The following is a 20,893-nucleotide window of genomic DNA, read 5'->3' on the forward strand; positions in this document are numbered from 1 at the left end:
GCTGAGATGGTCATCACTTTTTTTTTTCTGCCCTTCATTCCCAGTCTTGGATTTCTATTCTCCTAAATTTATAATCCTTCTTTGAAAAATCAGAACATAAAGAGAGAGAACGAGTCATGCAAGAAGAGAACCTAGGTCTGAGATATGACTGCTCATCCTGTAGCTTCTGGTAAGTCATTCTAGTGTTAGAGTCATAGAATAATTTGGTTATTTGAATTGTAAGTTCAGCTGGGTAGGTGCATGCCTAAATAAGTAGCATTTCCAGGCTTATTTATCTACTTTAAATGTAATCACTCATTGGATAAAATAGGCAAACAACAGACCTGCTGAGCTTTCCAGAACAGCATGTTCTTACAGGCAATTGCTATTGTTTCAGTCAGCAGGAAAAGAACATCTTGTCAGATGGCCAAGACTCAGGTGAGAGGAATTAATGTGCATATTAACAGCTTGGTAAGTGTCTAACAGCACCTGTCCTGCTCTCTGCTGAACTGATGGCACACGCTCCACTGATCAGTGCATGTGCAGTCCACCCAACTTACTGGAATTCAGTGATTTGGGCAGACCTGAAATGTTAAAAGCAGGAGCTAGGAGTGTGATTACCTCCAAGGAGATACTACTGGATTACTCTTCACGATTGGTTTACTGAGCATTTTCTCTTTGGGTTCAAAAATCTTGTTTTTTTGATAGTGTGGTTTCACAGATTTGCTGACCTTACAGCATTATTGTGAGGAGAAGTACATTAAATATTGGGAAGAGTACTAATACTGCCATAATGGGGATTGCATAAATATCTTGTGTAGGTAGACTCTATAGTACCACTGATTTTTTTAGAGAAAGGTTACACCACTGAACATTTGGCTTCACACAATAGCAGGTTAAAATAATGATTTCAAACCTATATTTTACAGTCACCTGTCAAAAACTGTGTAAGACTCTAAATAATAGATTTGGATGGTTCCTTAATCATCTGTAGGGTTGCTGTGTTTTTTCTGTCTCCATAACTCTTAAACCTTGTCAGCTGGAGCATCCCTGGAAGCATCCAAGGTCATGCTGGATGGGCCTTTGAACGACCTGATGAAGCAGAAGATATCTCTGCCCCTGGCAGAGGGGTTGGCCTAGATGTCTTTCAAAGACCTTTCCAACCTAAACCTTGCTATTATTCTTTAACTTAAATGTGTTAGGTAAGGTAACTAGTCTCTGGTTTATAACCAATTTATAACCAAAATCTAGCTAAACACGCATTCTTAGACCTTGGATGCCATGTGCATGACAGTTTTGAAGGTGGATTATGGAGCATGGTTTGGCTGGCATTTTTACATTACCATTAATGTCGTGTTGGGAACATGCAAATTTAGTGATGTATTCTCACTTTCACTTCTTTGTAGTCTAACTCCTAATTTAAATCACTTTTTGTAGTTTCAGACCACTACATTTTACCCTGTCTGTGGTGGATACTCACTACCACTTTACATTTATGTTTTCATGCATGTCTCCAGAGTTTTCTTTCAGTGGAATGAGTTCATTTCTTTCTGTCTTATCTCCAAGGCCAATAGCTCTAATATCTCCTGAATTATCTCAAATATGTGCGTACAGCTTTCAAAAGTGTAATGTCTTGAAATCTCACTTCTTCACATCTTCAGTGCTACATTTTGGCTTATGCATCCCAGTACAATGTTTTCTATTTTCATTCTGGATTGATATTATTCTATTTGTTCCATTTGTGATAAAACATGCAGCTATTTTTCTGAGTACCACTGGGTTGTGTTGGGAAAAGGCAGCTGGTTTTGCTAACCATGAGTCATCATCAAAATAAAGGATTCTGCACATGGGATTGTGTAGGATCCTACCTCAGGTCTAGCACTAGTCAAAACTTCCATTAATATTTTGGATAACACGGTAGAGAGGATTATTAAATAGCATCCAGCCATCAGCTGCAGAGGATCACTTAACTGCCTGTCAAAGGGTAGGATGTAAATGAAGAATCATCATGAGAGTTCAAGAAATCAGTGTGAAAAGTAGACACAATTCAACAAATTAAAATGAGTGCTACTTCAATTAGGTAGGAATAATTAAATACACAACAGTAAGAGTGGGAACAATCAGACAGCACTGTGAAACAGATTGCAGAGCTAGCATATATGGCTTTAATTAGTCATTCTTTTTCCAAGACCTATTACTTTGTTATAGAAAGAATTTTGTTTTGTTTCATACAGTTTTTCCTGTGATTAATCATTGGTCCTTGCTATTGTTTTATTGCTCTCCTCTGGATACTGGTTTAATTTAAATCAAGAGAAAAATAATGGAATAAACAGTTAAACATGCCAAAATGTTGACCATTTCAAGGCTATTCTTTTTTCTTAAGATGGTTTTTATCTTTACCAGCCTTCTGGAATCTCATCTGTCTTTCAGGATTTCTCAAATATGTAGTCAGTCTGAGATTACAGCAACTTCTGAAATATAAACCAGACTGGAAATGTATGCCAGTCTCCTTAAATAAACTCACTTTCCTTCAGGGACATTTCATGCATATCTCAGACTGCCTCACAATGTTCTATAGTATGTAAGAAACATTTTTATTGCTGTCAGAGATAGTAAAATATTACTTTTTGTGGAGAAATACATTTTCACAGTGTGTAGAGATGCCATAAAACTTGCATATTGAAGCAGAATCTCATTGAAGAAGTTGTATGGACAGAAGGGAGAATACCTGCTGTTAGCACTTGTGAATTTGAGAAATATTCAGATATGAAGCTGTGTGGCAATCCACTTTCACAACACAATATGACAGTAAATTCAGATACCTCAGATTTGCAGGGTTTGGAATTCACATATGATGTTCACAGACAGAAGACACTAAATAAATTAACAAAAGAGACTGTGCATAAAATGAGTTTATACAACTGTGATCTGTGCAGCTTTGGACTGAAATACAGTCAGGGAATTGCTCTTGGTTTATCTGGAGACTCCCCCCAGTTTGGTTTCACACCTTGCCCAGTAATTCAAACAAGCTGAATGTATCTTTGCCTTCCAGCACTGTTAAATTAATGTTCCTACAACTGGAATTTCTAAACTCAAAGTTATCTTTTTAAAGAAGACCCTGGCTCTGTAGTGGGGAACAATGGAAGATTTAATGCAGTTTCTGTGTGCTTTTGTAGTTAAAAGCATTTTTAAAAATTGATTTAAAATAAAGTCCTACACCTGACAACAAAGAATATTGATAAATACAGTCAAAGAACTGCAAACAGTCTAATCTGTTTGGGTTCAATTCAGGCCTGGCAGCTCTGCAGGATGAAATAATCCACATAGGATAATTCTGGAATGGGCAAAGGTCCCCAGTGCAGCCTCTGGATTGGAGTGTGGAGGCACCATTTGTTGGAGCAGAAGGATAATTAAGTTTTTGTTCCTCTTCGCTTGCACCGAGATGATTAGCACGGGAATCTCATGCTTCCGAGTTTTGCAAGGCAGACACTTTTCTGATAAGAATTGGATTTGCTCATTTCAGTCACTCTGGTAAACAACCATCAGAGGACAACTTCTCCCAGCGCAGCGTCAGGCTCGTGGCAGCGGGACGCACCTTGCCACGCTCAGCTCTCTCGGCTCCTCAGGTGAGTGCTTAGATAGCAGGCACAGCAAATGTTCACACAGCTACTTCAGCTCATTTCAGTAATTCTGCCTTCCTTCCTTCCTTCCTTGGGGTGCACTGCTTCCTACTCTTCAAGGTGAAAGGAGCAACACCATTTGTGGACATAGCTCATCTTAATTCACTTTCCTAGTGACTTATGCTACTTTTGTGATACATTTGGGTTTTTTTTTTCTTTCTGGGCATCTATTACCCTGTCAGTCTGCTCCAGCCACCTGCCCTATTTATGGGCATTTTAACAGAAGGAAGTTAATAGAAGCTCACATTGGGTGTGAATTTCCATTTCACTAATTCACACTATTCTTGCTAGGGACACTTCAGTGTTTAAGGAAGAACAGTTTACAGTACTTTTAAAGCCAGATTACTTTCTCCCAGCAAGATAAAGTGGCCTTAGTGGGAACTAGGGCAGCTAAGATGCAGCACTTGGAAATTTACACCCTAATTATCCCAAATTAGCTTCTCCATCCGGGCCAGAACAAATATGTGAAGAAACTCAGAAGATTGTCCAGTGTGTTACTATTTCCTGCAGGATGATGTCCACTGAGTGCACGTGGGTCATACTGAGAGCATCACAGTGGAAAACCCTTTTGCAGTTCAAATTAGCAGAAGTGATTTTCTGATTTTCAGTTACTTGAAAGTTCAGAGTACGTCTCAGAAGGCAGCATGCATGTAAATTACAACAGTAACTGATGGATTGGAAACACCAGTACTGCTAAAATGTCATATTTACTCCCATTTCAAGCCTGAGTCTCCCAGCTTGGCTAGCTTTGCTTAGCTCAATAGCTTTACTTGTGTTAATTGCTTCAGTGGACACAGAATTATTGTCACTAAAAGTATGCTTCAGAAGCCAAAATAACCCCTCACTGGAATAATGGTTGAAAAATATTTTTCTTTTAGAACACTATGTCCTTAAAGGAAACCTACCTGGAGTTCATTTGATTTTGAGAATTGCTTTACTTGGAATGCAAAGAAAACTCTTACAAAATCTCTTTGGGAAGAAAAAAAAAAAGTTAATTTGTGTTATGTGTTCTTTCACAGAAGTTTAGAGGTCAACAATTTATGTAGTCCAGTCAGCAAGAAACGTGTAGCATCTACTTCTCTGAATCAGAGAGCTGGCTGATGTCAAGGTAATTACATTGATATAAGGCTGTTGTAGGTTCAAGGAGATGAGAGCTGAGTTTCTCTATAGAACTGAATGCCTTGAGCAGAGAAGACGACTCTGTGTGTATGAGTGCATGTGTGTGCAGTACTTGTGAGTCATGATAGTTTCTAAAAGGCTGTTTAACTTTCTGAAGTTGATGTGAGTCATTGTTCTCTTCCCAGGTAATGACTAGTTAAGATCACATTTAGCTCTTCCATTTCTCTAGTAATCTCTGAGGCCTGTGTTTCATTGATCTTCCAGTGAGCAGCTGCTTCAGAGCTCTGAGTGACAAGTGAAAGCTTTTTGAAACAACACAGATCATTCCATTTGGAGAGCATAGATGACTAGAGCTGGAACCTGTCACTACTCAGCCACTTTTGTCACATAAAAGTGACAATTGGTTTAACAAAAGAAAGCTTGTACTAAGTGTTTAATGTAGGTACAAAGCATATGGGATTGGGAAAAAGGTGACTTTGAATGACACAGAATAAAAATAGGCACAACAGGACAGGTTTTTTACTTATGACATCACAAACTCTTTTCCTCCTAACTATTCCTAGACTTAAACTGAGTATTTCAGAGGGCATCCTGAATATATTAAAGATCTAGACCCAAACTTATCTTGTGGTTTAGGCAAGTTCAGACATTTCAAAGTTACAGAAAGAAAAAGAATCACAGAGCGGGTCAGGTTGGAAAGGACCACAGTGGGTCATCTGGTCCAACCTCTCTGCTCAGGCAGAGTCATCCTAGAGCAGGTGGATTGCGTCCAGATGGCTTTTGAATATTTCCAGGGAAGGAGACTCCACAAGCTCCCTGGCTGACCTGTTCCAGTGCTTTGTCACTTGCACAGTAAGGAAGTTCTCTCTCATGTGCAGGGGGGCCTTCCTGTGTTCCAGCTTCTGCCTCTTGTCCTATTGCTTGGCACCAGTAGAAAGCAGAACAGAAACTGGAATACTTGCAATACAGAATGCACTGGAACATCCAACCAGAATTTCAAACCTTCTCTTCTTTGTAAGAGACAGGTAAATTGCAGAGAATCACCTTGTCTTGCTTGTTCTTCTTCAGACTGGCAATAAAAATATATTAGGATGTTAAAGCCAGGATTGCTAATGTATTAAAGATTTATATTTAGAATAAAAATGATCTTTCAGCACAGCGTTCTCATGAGATTTCTTGCTAAACATGTTCCCAACTCCTCCATTGCCACCTCCAACCTTTTCTTCTGGTATTTTTCCAATTTACAATATGAATTCTTCAGTACTTGTTGTCAAATGCTAAAATAGTTTTTATAAGGGATTTTAGCTGAACTGACTAGAAATTCTAAGTGATACAGAGTGCTATAATCATTAGTTTTATTCCTACAGTTAAAAATATCACTATTTATGGGTTTTCTATTTTTTCTGATTTAACACGAGGAATATGTTTCAAAGTTGCAAAAGCTTAGGGGGTCAGTTTAGAGAGGGTTTAAATTCAGTGTTTGATAAAGAGTTGCATTGCTGATGTGCTAATAATACAAGTCATCCGTTTTTGGCAACTGATTTATTTATTCTCTTTAAATAGGGGTCAGTCAAACTGGATACTAATTTAGTGAATTAGAGAACAAGGAGACAGGGCTATAGGGGTCCTGGGCTGATGGCAACCAGATCGTTCCTACTGTTACTGCAGCACATGCTGCTGTACACCTGCATGGCCTCTCCTTCCTTTTGTACCATAGATGAGCCCACGTCTCCTAAAACTGCTTTAAAACCACCTTTTCTAAATAAATAAAGCCATAATTTAATGTTTATGTATTCATTAGTCAACACTGTTAGTTATGCAGACCATATTGTATCTATTCATTTATGCGTGCAAGTTAAAAATGACTAAGACTATTAATTCACTGAGAACACATATGTCAGTTTGGTGAAATACTGATTTTTTTCCTAAATTATAGCAAAGACACCAGGTCTAGGTTTTCTGTGACAGATTGTTGTTTTTGGGACAGCAGGGATGAGCATTCAGTATCAGTCTCAGTACAGAAAGACAAAGAGGAAGAGCATTTGGTTTAATAGGAGATAATTTAATCATCCTCTGAGAAGGAGAACTTTTGAAGGGCGTTGCATATTTGACTTTGTTCTGGCATCTCTGTTCCAGTGATGGAGCCATGGGGTGTGATCTGATACAGCCTGCAGTGGGTGGGAGCACCAGCAGGTCTTGGAGATTAGCAGAGTATTACAGGGTGGGAAAAAATGAAACATTGTCAAAATGAGATGAATCTGGCCCAGAATGTTATTGCAGTGTTTGGACAAATGCATATGTTATGCAAATTGTCTTATTAGAGGTCTGCAGGGTCTTCAGTGACTAATGAAGGATTTCTTATGAGAAAGCTTATTCAGAAAATTTGTTATTCCTTTTTCATTTCTTTGATGGAATTCAGTTATTCAGAATTGATGAAGTTGTAACCCACTCTCTCCCCAGCACAGACACAAATTAAATTCCTTCTTGGCAGGATTAAGCGATGTTAGCAAGAATTACTTCTGTATGCTTTCCATGTATTGATTTGAAGCAAAATAGGTAATGTCAAAGGCAATTAAGACTGTTTCAGATATTTCATGTTAAGATCTTACTTTCTATTCCCTTCATGGGCTCCCATTTTTACGTTGTGTTTCCCCTCCAAACTAAAGGTCTTGACCAGTTCAGAAAAATCTTCTTGGGAAAAACACACAGATGCTATTTTGCCAGTGCTGAAAATCTCATTACTAATTTATGGAAGGTTCCTGCCTTCCACGTATGGGAAGGATTTCACATCTGGAAGGAGGTAACTTTTGTATGATGAAGGTGACTTCTAGTGTTGCCATGAATAATTATGGTTTTGTCTAATTCTAATCCTTCTGAAAAATCCACGCATAGTTATTAGAGATGTGTTGTAATTAAGCAAATCCTTTCCCCAGTCCATTTCACTTTAAAGCAGGACCTCCCCTGCAATTGCTTTTTCCACTTGCTTTTTCTACCATGTCCTGGAACCAAGGGCAGAGATCCTGCCTTTCTGGGGGGATTGATATCCTGTCAGGGATTTCATCACTGGTGAGGAAGCAGTCTTGATGAGCTCCCAGGAGATAAAAGCTGGATTTGGAGCAGGTATGGAAATGAGAGGCAGTAGATGGACCAGGCTGGGACTATGAGGTAACAAGAAGATAAGGGAAAAACAGGCTAAAGGGAAAGAACTGTGCAGTAGAGGGACAGAGGAGGCTGGAGCAATAGCGGAGGAAAGCATATCTTGAGGCGTAGTGGTATCTATGCTCACAACATTGCTCCACTAGCCCTGCAGGTAATGGGTAAAGTCACAGATTCCCTGGTGACAAACACTTCTGTTTGCTAGCACATCATGGTGACATGAAGAATCAACACGTGTGTCCTGCCTCTGTGGTGCTTCAGAGCGTGGCACAGAACAGTACTGAGGTCACTTAGTTCAGGAGAGTGACCTGAGCTGCAAACCTGAAGCCCCAGTTTTGCCAGTGGCCATTATGGACACGAGTGGGATTCTGAATTATTCTGATACAGGCTGCCAAGGGAACGGTAGAAGCAAAGCACTACAGTGTCATGCTCTGAACAGTCTTACTTTGCTCTTTAGGAGCAATTCTGTATCACATACTAATCCATGCTTTTAAAAGTGGATTTCAATAATATGGAGTTTATAGCCTAACAGGAACCTTACAAACTTGACCAGGGAAAAAGTAAAGTTGTGCACTAAGCAGAGATTAAGCCCTGGCAATGAAACAGGCTGGAACCTGACAATTCTGCTGAAGGTGGCCTGAGACAGGCAGTGGAACAGGTTGCTGGGAGAGACTGGACTGTCTCTGTCCGTGGAGGCTTTCAAGACTTGTCCAGATGAAGCCTTGAGCACTAAGCCTGACCTTGCGTTTGTCACTGCTTTGCGCAGGAGGTTGGACTAGAGATGGCCTGAAGTCCCTTCTGACATAAACTTTCCTGTGATCTTATGATAGTATACTTACCATTTATTCATCCAGGTCCTACAAAAAAAGGTAGGAACAGCTGGCAGTAAAATTAGATTATTGTCAGTGGGTTTGTGAACTATTTTATTCTTGGTATCTGAAAATGAGACTTCATTAACAAAATGTCACTTGCCTTTATTATTGCAAAGGTAACCTTTTGAAAATGAACTGGCCATGAAATAACAGAGTAATTTCATCTAGAATCTGCAGATAATCTGAAATAATAATGCACAAGGGTATGAAATGCTTCTATTAATCTCTGTGGGATATTAGCAGTAAAGCCCAATGATGGCAATTTGTATATAAGCATTGTTAATAATTTAGTATTACTTAAGGTTCACAAAAGAGACAGTCACATGTATTATTAAAAAATAATCTATGAATGAGAGTTCTCTACTATAATTAATATGATGTCTTTTACTCTAACAGGCACTCAGTAACATGATACACTTAAACAACAAGAAAGTAGCAATAATATATAAATCTTAAAACTATGAACTACTTTGCCTGAGGGTGTATCACCTTGTGGGTGGATTTACGGTGATTTTAGCCTCCCACTTCAGGGACTTCAAGCCTTATAAAGATTTGTCCTTTAGGTTTATTCAGTTGTGGTAATTATTTGGGAGTTGAAAGGACTCATTAGCAGTCCCTTCTCATCTCTGATGCTGTTCTGTCAATTAGCCACTGGAAATTTCTTTAAGTACCTTCGAATTCTTTCATTATCTAGCACAAAAGGTCATTTCACATAAAATCAAGTGCTCTGAGACCAGATAAGGTAAGGACATCCAGAACTCATGAATCTATTAAATCTGTTTTCACAATCTGCTTTCACAACTGGGTGTTGTTTGGTTTTGAGGGTTGTCTGCTGCTCACCAGATGTACTCTGTTATTATTTACCTAGTGATGGAATTTTTATGGTCCCTTCATAGAGGTCCTCACAAAGTTAAAAACCATCCTTAAGTAAAAAATTCCCCAATCCTGTTTGTGCTTGGAGTTATGGTCATATTTGCAGAGTGATAGATTTGAAAATCAGCATCTCAGTACTACTTGTACAAATGCAGCACCACCATCTATCCTCTTGTGATGACTCTGTGTGAAATTGGGATCAGACTGTACTGCAATCATATTTTTCAACTAATATGCAAAATAAAGAGAAATTTTTTCTGTTCACAAGCATCAAATCCAAAGAGGGATAACTAGCATTCCAAAATTTAATCTGCTCAAGGAAAGCAAGAGCCCTCACAATCTTCTGTAAAACCCTTTTCTCCACAGGGTTTACAAATGCACCGTCACGATCTGTTTGTGGACACTGTGAGACAAAGCCAGCTCATGTAAAAACTTGTGCTAGGAACTGTTGTCAAGCTTGAAATGCCTTGTGTATCCATCATCAAACATATTTAAAAGAAAGAGCCTCTGGTTAAAGATGAGAGGAGGGAATACAAACCCTTTTTTAATCAGTCTGAACAGAATTTACTTTCCATTTCTTACTGACTTTCTATTTGGTCTGCAATTTATCTCATGGTTCAGCTTTCTGAACCCGGTTACAGGTATGAGCCACAGAGAGAGAGCAGCAATCCCTTCTGGAAATGGCTTGGGATTACCATGGAGGAAGCAGGAGCATTGGTGAGATTTTGAAGATGGAAGAGTGAAAGATGAGGTGCTAAATCTGAGACTGTGGCTGCTAAAATGAGCTGCTGAACATCAGAGAGCAAGAATTACTGCATTTCCTAAGAGTGCTGCAGAACCTGAGCCTTTTATTTCTAGTAATAGAAATCCACGTGGGTCTCAAGAAGTGTTAAAAAAACAGGTTTTGCAAGCAACAGTTTTTCATAAAGGCAAAAATATAATATATATATATAAAATACATATCCTATGCTCTGTGATTATCTGGCTTGCCCATTCCAGGTCCCCTGAGCAGATAACTGCATCCTCAGCTCCCACACCCTCCATCCTCAGCTCCTCACCCTCCATGCTGGCCACTGTGCTGTACATTATTGCAAAGGAGCACAGCTGGGTGCTGGACTGTAATTTCTCATGCAGCTCAGATCAGGTCCATTAGTCTATTTGAAGGTTAGGACCAAGACCATGGAAGTGCACGAGAAGCTAATAGACAGACTGGTGTTCCTGCTGTGTTCACGGGGGCTTAAACTAGGGAGAAAATAGTCAGGCACATCCATATTATTTTCACCTTTTGCTTCATGATTTGCAGTAGTCTCATTCATAAATGACAAAGAAAGAGCTCCCTGCTGCGAGGTCTTCATACCACAGAGAGCTGTAATGAGTTTGTAACGAGATGGAGATCAGGAAGATTTTTAGTGATTGCTCAGACAAATCTCTGAGTGCAAATCAGAGATGTGCTGAGTGAGGGGTATATCTTTCCATCACTCCATGGCTTAAACATCTGAGGATACTGAGGATACTTAAGGCATTCTCATGGTATTATGTAAGAAGAACTCAGGAAGACAAAAATGTCCTAAATGCATCTTTATGGATTTTTTGCCTTTGCTGTGTGTCAGAAACTTTTGTAATTTGACAGCCACCAGCAGTGATTAATGGCTGGCAATATGGCTAGGGGCAATGTGTGTTTCAAAGTCAGTATCAGGAAAGCCTCTGTGTGGCTTTGACATCTGGGAAGTCTTTGGCTGTGGAACTGTCTCCTTGCAAAATCAGAAACATGTATTTTGCCTGTGTGCTCATTGAAGAGCTCCAAATAAATAGCTGGAATATAAATGAAGAGGAGTGAAAAACAGGAGAATATTTACCTTAGAGTGTGGTGCTAAAATGAGATTTAAGGGTTGTTTCTCTTTTGGTCTTTTATGATAGCTTCAGTATATTTATGTTTTTCATAGGTATGCATATATATTTGTAGAGGTCTATACATGTAAGTGCTCCCGAAATAAATGTTTTATTTTCATTTTCTTAGAAGCATCAGGTGTTTTCTGTGTTGAATCTTAGCATAGGTAATATATATATCCTGATACTAAAGTAACCATGGCAAAATAAATAAGTAAATATTTCCAAAAGTGACTCCTGTACCTCATTTACTACTCTTTTCAAAATATGTGGTTATGAATAAACCATTTACTTCCGCAAGTATATGCTCTGCAGGATTTCAGGTACAAAAAATTAAATGGTCAGAGAATTACAATAAACAGGTTTACTGCATCCCTGTGTAACATAAACCTAATTTCTATTTGCCATGTTCTGTCCTTCTTAATTAAAACATTAGACCACATGTATAGTCTGGAGCAGCTCAATTATGAAAAGTTAGATCCATCAGTTTATTTGTGATTGCTTTATTAATTACTGGCCTTGACTCTTGATTCAAATCAGCACTCTTTCCTCAGGTTAAAAGTGCATATTTTGTTACAAATAATATACTGTACTTTAAAACAAAAATACATTGGAAGCATTTACAAAGAAAGCTTCCACTGGACTTGGCTTTGATGGAATTATGTTCTCTTGTGCCATGAAGTCTGACTTTCACAGGTGACCACTGGTGAATTTCTGAACGGTGTTGTTACTGAATCCCTTTAATCCATAAAAGGAATGAAAAAAATGCTGGGAGCTGAAATTCTGTTTCAGTTTTGTAGAGATGTTTCAAACACACAGTTTTTATCCATGGTTTTCAAGATATTTTAAAATGGGACTTCTGATGGTTCCCTGGAAACCTTTTGCTTGCAAACCTGCTGTATTGTGCCCACCTGATATACTCCAAAGAAGTGGAAGAACTTTGGACAGTAAATTTAACCAAATCTGCAGAAATGGCTAAGGTGTGTCTGGAGACACTGAGGATGCCAATAAAGACGAGGTATGAAGGGATCCATCCATTAAAGGTAAGACAAGGCAGGAGCTTGCTCTTCCTTTGTTATTTTACATATATACTTCAGCAGTTTTCATATTGCATATACCTGAAAGCAGTGGCAGTTGAGAAAGGCTTTATTTATTTACTCCAACAGTAAATGCCTTTTTCACCCGATGGGAAAGGGCAGGCTGATCCTGCTTTGCTGAGCTACTCTGCTTTGACTCATGAGCTCTTGGGCTGGGTTCCTGCCCCTCTCCATCAGGGGATGGACACTCCACCGCTGGTCCATCCCCTGAGCCAGGGGGAATGTTTCATGAATGTAACTGACACTGAAAGGAAAAAAACCACCAAACTTTAAAACCTCCCATCAAAGCACTTCAAGTTTAGGCACATAATTATCTTCTCAAGATTTGGCCTGAACTGATCCCAGCCCACGCTCCTTCCTCTCACGCTGTCGTGACAGGATTTCAGTCAGAAACACGCGGCTCTCTCTGACTGCAGACGCTCGAGAGGCGGCGGGAGCCCCCCGCCAGCCCCGCACCGCCGAGCCCCGGACTGCCAGCGCGTCCCCCGCACCGGAGAGGGCAGCGGGGAGGGCACCGGAGAGGGCGGCCGCCCACCGCGGGGAGGGCATCGCGGCGGAGGGGCCGGGCCGGGCCGGGGGCGTTGCGGGGGTCGGGGCGGGCCCGGCCGCGGCTGGCGCGGCTCTGCCCGCTCCGCTCGCCGCGCTGCCGCTCCGGGGCCGCCGCTCGCCCGCCCGCACCCCCCGCCCGGCGGAGCGGGACGCGGAGGGCTCTCCCCGCCATGGCTTTCACCTTCGCCGCCTTCTGCTACATGCTGTCGCTGGTGCTGTGCGCCGCCCTCATCTTCTTCGCCATCTGGCATGTGAGTACCCAGCCCGCGGCCCCGCGCTGGAGGCTGCTCCGGCCCCGGAGCGGGGGTCGTGCCGGGAGGGAGCGGGCGGGCTGGGGCGGGCGGGCTGGGGCGGGCGGGCAGCCGGGGCGCAGCGTCCCGCGGCGGGGCCGGGGCGCACCGAGCTTGCCCTGAGACCCCTGCCTGGGGGGACGGTGTTGATTACATCGCTGTCAGCGCAAGGAGCCGTGGCAGCGGGTCCCTGCCAGCCCGGGCTCTGTGGCAGCCAGGGGTCTATGCCAGCCCGGGCTCCGTGGCCGCTCGGTGCCCGCCGCCGGCAGCCCCGCAGGCGGAGCTGCCCCAGCCCCGGCTGGTGGCGGATTGGGCGCTGCCCGCCGCTCAGCGCCGGCCGTGCCCGGGCGGGAGCTCTCCAAGTATCAACATCTGCTTCTCTTGCATGCCAGTAGAGCGCTGTGAAGGGGAAACGCGGTATCTGATGAAGCAGATACGGTGTTTTCCCTTCAGTAATTACTGCATGAATAACTTCCTAAAGAGTCGGGGTTGAATGGGAAACTCTCACGTCCTTCTGATGCATGACCTGCATCTTGTGGTCCTCCTTTGTTAATTTAAGTCCGCTGGGCTGGAGCTCGTTCCTTGCTGTTCACTGGGTGTCTGTGGTAGGCGTAAGCGTGTAACTCAGAAGATATGAAATCATTCTAATGCATAACTTGTAATTCTTTTGAACTGTTACATATTTTAGAATTAATTACACTTTATGTGTGCTACGCAATAACTATGTGCTGTAAGGATTCGGGATGGAACAGGGTAAGTTGGAAAACAGAGCGAGTCTCATGGGTGCTTCTACAGCTACCTGCTGGAGTATGATTAAAAGAAAAATCCTCCTTCGACTAACAAGCAAGGGAGATGCAGAATTTATTTTTATTTAAATGAAAGTAAAGCTGTTAGCTTAGTTATGTTAGCACTAGGAAAGAAATCCTTCTGTTGTCAGAATGCTTTGAAATTTACTTATTTTGTACTCTTCATGGGACTGTTACAAATTTGGGGTTTTTTATTAAAGAAACCCAAAGAGTGTGATGGTAGTGCCAGGTGCTGTTGTGATGTCAAGTACTGCAAGGCTGAAAAGGATCCCTAGCAGCCAGCTACTGCACTACTCTGAAAAAAGGAGTAGTAAAATTTAGATTATTACTCATGTTTTCTCTCCTCCTCTTCTGCAAACCTTTAGTCTCCAAATGTGAGAATTCCACAGCTTCCTCAAAGGGCTTAGAGTTACAAGTGTGTTCTCCTTTGAATCTCTAGCTACAAATTAAACTGCAGCAGTTTTAATGGTTGTTTTATATATTTGAAGTCTGTCACTGTGTCCTCTTTTTTTGGGTCTGGAGCTGTTATCATATGAATTCATAATGGACTTGTAGCAAATCTGGCAAATTATTCTCACATAAATGAGTGTAGTTACTGCAAATTTACTCTTAGTGAAACATTTTTTTAACTTTCAGTCTATAAACTCATGAAGAGCAATCCTTCAGTACAAGAGCTCTGTAAAGGCCACTGGGAAAGAAAACCTTTTCTCAATACACATATAAACATACTGCATGTTTCTTACATCTGTTGAAAAATTGTTGAGGGATTGAAATGGAAAATGGCTGGAAATGCTCTTCTGTTGTAAGAGAGAAAGAATTGGCACTATCTTTTCTAGTCAATAGAAAAAATTCTATTAAAATACAGGGTTTGTGAAGGGAAGTCATGGAATGGCAGATTTAATACCCTGCCAAAATAAACTTTTAGGTGTACATGCTTTCCACGTACACAGAACACAAGGATTTTTATTATCCCTTCTATAAGAACTGGTACAGTCTGGTTTCTTCTGTAAGTTATGTATTGAGTCATAGGAGTTTCTTTTACCTTAAACATCTCAGTTGTGAAAATCTTCCCAAGAAACAAAACTCCTACTCCTTCCCTGTGACCTGATTTTCCTTCCACTATAATATACTGGTAAGGGACAGTAAATATATTGTACATAGGTTCTAATAACGGCAGAGGAGTGTTTCAATAATTATATTTTCCTATTTATTTTTTTAAGACATTCTGTTGCTAAGAGTAAGTTGATGAATAATGTGAGCGTCCCATCACTTTGGAAGATTTCTGAGAATGAGAATTTATATTTTATAAATTCTTTTAAAGGATAAGAAAAAACTGTAGCATTTGGACTTGATATTGTTCTAACCTGAAGTTGAATGTGGTTTGGGCATATATCTGGAATGATTTAACAGTGGATCAAATAAAATTTCATTTTCTTCCTGCTGGCAAGTCAGATGAATTATAATTTTCATTCATATTGATCTAATAGGTTCAATAAAAATTGTACAACCAAAGCAAGAGGTTAAGATGAGGATTTTTATTTTTAGACACTGTGCTTATCTGGTGACTTTCCTCTACGAAGTTAAAGACTGTCTTTACATTCCTGTGCTCCTTATTCTTTGGAAGCAGATGAAATGAAGCCAGTCAGAGCATTTTAAAGGAATTGTAAACAAAATGCACAGAGTCCTGCAGATATCTGGAATATATTATATTTTTTCCTACCTCTGAGTGATCTTCTTGTATAGGTAGCCAGAGGTGTCTGTTATAAAAAACCTCCCAACAAACCCAAACTAGATATCATCAGAAACATTTGTTTAAATTCTGCACAAGAATTATCTTAATGTATTATTGCTGTAATTTCACTCGAAAGGAAAGGGCTTGAAAATCTCCATGTACCACATTAAACTAATGTGACCATCTGTGATTGAGGAATTTTTAGAGCATTTAGGTTGTTCAGTGACCACATTACCTCTAACTGTAATGCCATAGTATTAGAAACACCATGTAAAAATGTGTGATAAAACCAACAGCAGAATTTGGTCTACTAACAGCATAATTTGATATCCTCATCTGATCGTGTTGTAAGCTCAAGAACAGTGTTAGTCTTCCTACTAACTATCACAGACACTTTGTTTTGCTAAGCTCTTGTTCTTCTTTATATACAGCTTTTTACTAATCAGTTTTATTCCATTCCTAAATGATCTTGGAGATTTTAGCTTCCTGTTAACACTGAACTGAGCCTTGTCAAGTCTGTTTGAACTCCCGACAAGGCTTGACACACCACATTCATTTCTAGTGTAGCTCCACAAAGCTGTGTCTCAAGTGAAGTTAACTGAAGCTGACCAAGTTGTGCCTTATTTGTCCTCAGTTAAAAAGGGATATGCTTGTGTTGAGTCCTGCAGCACTATTCTCTTAAAGCATATTGACTTTGAGTAATCTGAGTCCTTCACTTCTGGTGATATTTTAAGATGAAAAGACTTGCTTTGAGATATGTTATTTAAAGGAAAGCTTTAAGGAAAGAGCTTTTCAAAGTGGTCCATCTTATAATACCATGGCAAAACAGTTCATAAATACCAAGAACATTACTGTTAAAAAGAAAAGAATTTCTGTGGTGGGCCGTCTCTTCTTCAAGTCATACAAGCACATCTTTGCTTATGACTGCTTCATAACCTAAGGATTGCCCGAAAGTATCAGGGGTATCATGCCAGTGAAAAAATTGGCAGTGCCCGCCTGTGAGGCTGTGCCACACTGGATGCTTTTTGGAGTATTTTGATACAGTTGTAAACGCAGATGAATCCAGGAACAGCTCTTTGGCAGAACAAGAGCAGTGTGTGTTGAAAGTGATGGCAGCTACTTGAGCCAAGCATACGGAGAATAAAGCGACAGAAGATGGAGCTTTTTTGGTTTATGGTCCCCACACCACCTTATTTTTCTTTTGAAAAATAATATAGTGAGGATAGTATTAATCTTGATAAATTACCTTAATAAAACTTTGGCTTCACTCAACAGTTACAAGTTCACAAGTATAATTAAAAACAGTGGTAGGCAGTGACTGAACAGAGGCTAAGATTGACTTGTAGTTTTAATCAAAGCATCCTTTTTTTGCAAACACCAGGGAATTAAGCCCTTGGAATCTGTATTCAGTGTTGTTTCTGCTAATGGCTTTGTGTGTTACGTTTATCAGACACCTTGAGTTATCTGTGTCTCGTTTTCTCATTTGCTAAGTGTGAGTAATGGAACTAAACTGCAAGTACTGCCTGTCACTTTATTTAAGAGCTATTCCTAAAATGTCTTTTCTTTCTGACAGAAGGTGCTATACACATATAAGATGTTGCCATTTCGGGTTTTTGTCACTGTACTGTCCTGGTGATGTAGACTGTGTTTTATTGTACTCAAGTTTCAGGTAAAAAATTCAAAAGCTCTCGAAGAATTACAGATGCAGAATTTGGTGGATATTTGATTTCTGACTTACTTAAACTTCCTCATAAAATTCCTAGCTTAATTTTTGATAAATAGTACAGCCTTAATTTTGAAGATACATAAAAAGCACTTAAGCTTGGCTTGATAGCAAATTCAGTTGAGCACAACACTTTGGTCACAAACTGTGCGCTGAGCTGTCAATGTTCTCTGTGCCTCTGTGCCCTATTGTTTCTCTAACTTAGCTTTGGAGGAGAGCTCTGCCTTACCTGAAACCTCTAAAGAGATCTATGATCTAACCTGAGCCTGTGCTTCTCTCCAGTGAAGGCTACCAGTTGTCTCAATTTAATTTCTTTACAAGGCTTTAGAGCCTGGCTTGAAAAGAAAGTCATTTCCTTACAGACTTGTGGTCAAGCCTGAATTTCTTTCTGAAACTGAAGTTCAGTGCTGTTCTTTAATGAGTCATGAATGCATTTCTCTGAGAACGTTGGATAATTATGTGCTTAAAAATAAAATCAGATTAAGGCTTGATGAAGGGGAGCATAAATGCTGTTGCTGTATGTTATACATATTTCTTGAAAATGTCTTTTCTTGCCTCGGCAACTAAGCACATTGTCCCTGAAGGTTTTATAGTCAGGACAGTTTAAGGAATGAGTCTGATATTTCCACTCTTTTTAAAGACGGAGCACAGCCAAATTGCCCTGGCTATAACATAGTTTGACAGTTCCCTTACAACTTTTCTTTCAGAAGTTTGTCACATTAATGCTGACGGACAGATATTAGGTCAGGCAGCACAGACTGTGGAGCAAACTGTATCTTATATGTTGGGGAAGAGGTATATCTCAGTTTAGTAACCTTGCCATGCTTAAATAATAATTAAAAAGATCATAGAAGTCTACGGGCTCCAACACACACTTAAATACTGCCGAAAGATTAAACAGGATCTCTGTATATGCTTGAACTGTCATGATGAGATTTATTTGGAGAAGGATTTTAAATTGTGTGTGTTTGCCACTGGCTGTAATTCCAGATGCCTCACAAGTCACAGTGACTCCATTATCTGTGTAAAATAAATTATTCTGTGGAGTCTCGTGCCTCCCACAATATGTGCAGAGAGCTATTTAAATGTTATTTGGTTGTCACATATCCAAGGGGTTTTTGGTCTTAGGATTAGTTGTAAAATCTACTTACTAAAGGGATTTATATCCAAATTGGAAAATAATGTATTTCTAGTGCTTTTAAATAACTGCCATGCTTGTTAATAAGCAAGGCAATATAGCTGTCATATTTTATTAGACCGTGAGTAAAACTCTTAGATTGAGTCGGAGGCATGACTTTATAGCTCATTACGTCTATTTGTTTATTCAGCCACCACATATTACATTAAATCACATTTAAAACATTGAATTCAGACCTCAGACCTCTGGCTTAGTGGATTACCCTCACCCCAACATAAATATCCTTTCAGCAAAGTATTTTTCAGAAGGAGGAGGAAGCTCAGCAGAGAATGTTTTCCATGCAGATAACAGACATCTCTTTGACCCATTCCTCTTTGACAGTGCCTGTGACATGCCCCTCATTTATAACCAGTGTGGCTGCTGACACCTGGAGGTGACTCCTCCAGGTAATGGAACTAGATCTCACTTACATTGTAAACTGGGGATACTGGGAGGTTTACTCTTCTGGTGTACTGGAAAACACTTCCAGTTTCTGTGGAAACGAAGGATCTCTCCCACATGAAACAGGTAAGAATTATTATTATTTCCACTCTGAAAAGAGTCGTTTAAAGTCACAGGGCAGAGTCAGCTGATGGGGTAAAGGCAGAAGAATGTCAAATACTGTTTGATTTACTAGGTCACCTTCCAGTGTTTCACAGTTGGAAGTTCCCTGTTAAAAATTCAACTTGTGACTATGATGGTTTGCAGAGAGCAGGAAGAAATTTTATTAACAGAATGGTTCCTGTGTTCCTTGATAGTAATTGCAACTTCAGAAATGTCCTGTTCCTGTTAAAAGAAATAATAAAAGTTTTATAGAATAATTTTGATTGGCAGGAATCTAGGAAATCATCTAGTCAAATCTTCTTCAAGGCAGGCCTAATTTCAAAGTTAGGCCAGGCTGCTCAAGGTCCTGTCCAGGTCACTTATGAACTCTCCATGGATGGAGAGATGAAACACTGCCTGGATGGGTGAGGGGAGAGCAGTGGATATTGTCCACCTCGACTTCAGCAAGGCTTTCCTCACTGTCTCTCACAACGTCTTCGTAGGCAAACTCAGGAAGTCTGGACTGGATGAGTGGACAGTGAGGTGGATTTGGAGCTGGATGAATGGCAGATCTCAGAGGGCTGTAACCCCTGGCACAGGAGGGCCTGCCACAAGTGGTGTCCCCTAAGGGTTGATACTGGGCCCAGTGTTGTTTAACCTATGCAGCCACTTCTACCCATCCATGGCCTGGATGAAGGGGCACATGGCTCCTCAGCAAGTTCACTGATGACACCAAGCTGGGAGGAGTGGCCAATACCCCAAAGGGCTGTGCAGCCCTTCAGAAGGACCTCGACATCGTGGAGAGATGGGCAGGGAGGAACTGCTTGAAGTTCAGCAAGGGCAAATTCAGGGTCCTGCGCCTGTGGAGGAACAACTCCATGCACCTGTACAGGCTGGGGGCTGGCCTGCTGGGGAGCAGCTCTGTGGAGAAGGACCTGGGGGTCTGGTTGGACACAAGCTTTCCCTGAGCCAGCAGTGTGTCCCTGTGGCCAAGAAGACCAATGGTATCCAGGGATGCATTAGGAAAACTGTGGCCAGCAGGTCAGGGTGCATGATCCTGGCTCTCTGCTCAGCCCTGGTGAGGCACATCTGGAGTGCTGTGTCCAGTTCTGGGCTCCTCAGTACAAGAGAGACACGGAGCTGCTGGAGCAGGCCCAGTGGAGGGCTGTGAAAGTGATCAAGGGACTGGAGCTTCTCCCCTCTGAGGAAAGGCTGAGGGAGCTGGGGCTGCTCTGCCTTGAGAGGGAACCTCATCAACGTCAGTATCTGAAGGGAGGGTGTGAAAAGGATGGACCAGGCTCTTCTAAAGTGGTGCCAGTCAATAGGACAAGAGGCAATGGGCAGAAGCTGATGAACAGTAAGTTCTACCTGAAGATGAAGGAGATCTTTACTTGCAGGTGACTGAGCACT

The 20,893-nt window shown here is 40.9% G+C and overlaps 1 protein-coding gene and 1 long non-coding RNA gene across 3 annotated transcripts in view; both read left to right on the top strand.

The window, feature by feature from the left end:
• The window catches only part of CNIH3 (cornichon family AMPA receptor auxiliary protein 3), an 84,725-nt gene that overhangs the window by 20,967 nt on the left and 42,865 nt on the right, over window positions 1-20,893 (top strand). Inside the window, exon 1 of one of the 2 annotated variants that reach the window (XM_063391114.1) lies at window positions 12,739-13,463. The exons of the other annotated variant lie outside the window; for it this stretch is intronic. Coding sequence (XP_063247184.1) covers window positions 13,383-13,463 — 81 coding nt within the window. The 5' untranslated portion in view covers window positions 12,739-13,382. Of the gene's footprint in view, window positions 1-12,738; window positions 13,464-20,893 lie in introns of those variants that run through there. 2 annotated transcript variants of the gene reach the window in all.
• Window positions 2,803-11,759, top strand: LOC134547329 (uncharacterized). The gene is made up of 3 exons (XR_010079445.1): window positions 2,803-3,605; window positions 4,679-4,767; window positions 10,046-11,759. It is a non-coding gene; the product is annotated as an uncharacterized LOC134547329 (long non-coding RNA).

This window comes from Prinia subflava, chromosome 2, assembly GCF_021018805.1.
Source record: "Prinia subflava isolate CZ2003 ecotype Zambia chromosome 2, Cam_Psub_1.2, whole genome shotgun sequence".
NCBI classification, from domain to species: domain Eukaryota; kingdom Metazoa; phylum Chordata; class Aves; order Passeriformes; family Cisticolidae; genus Prinia; species Prinia subflava.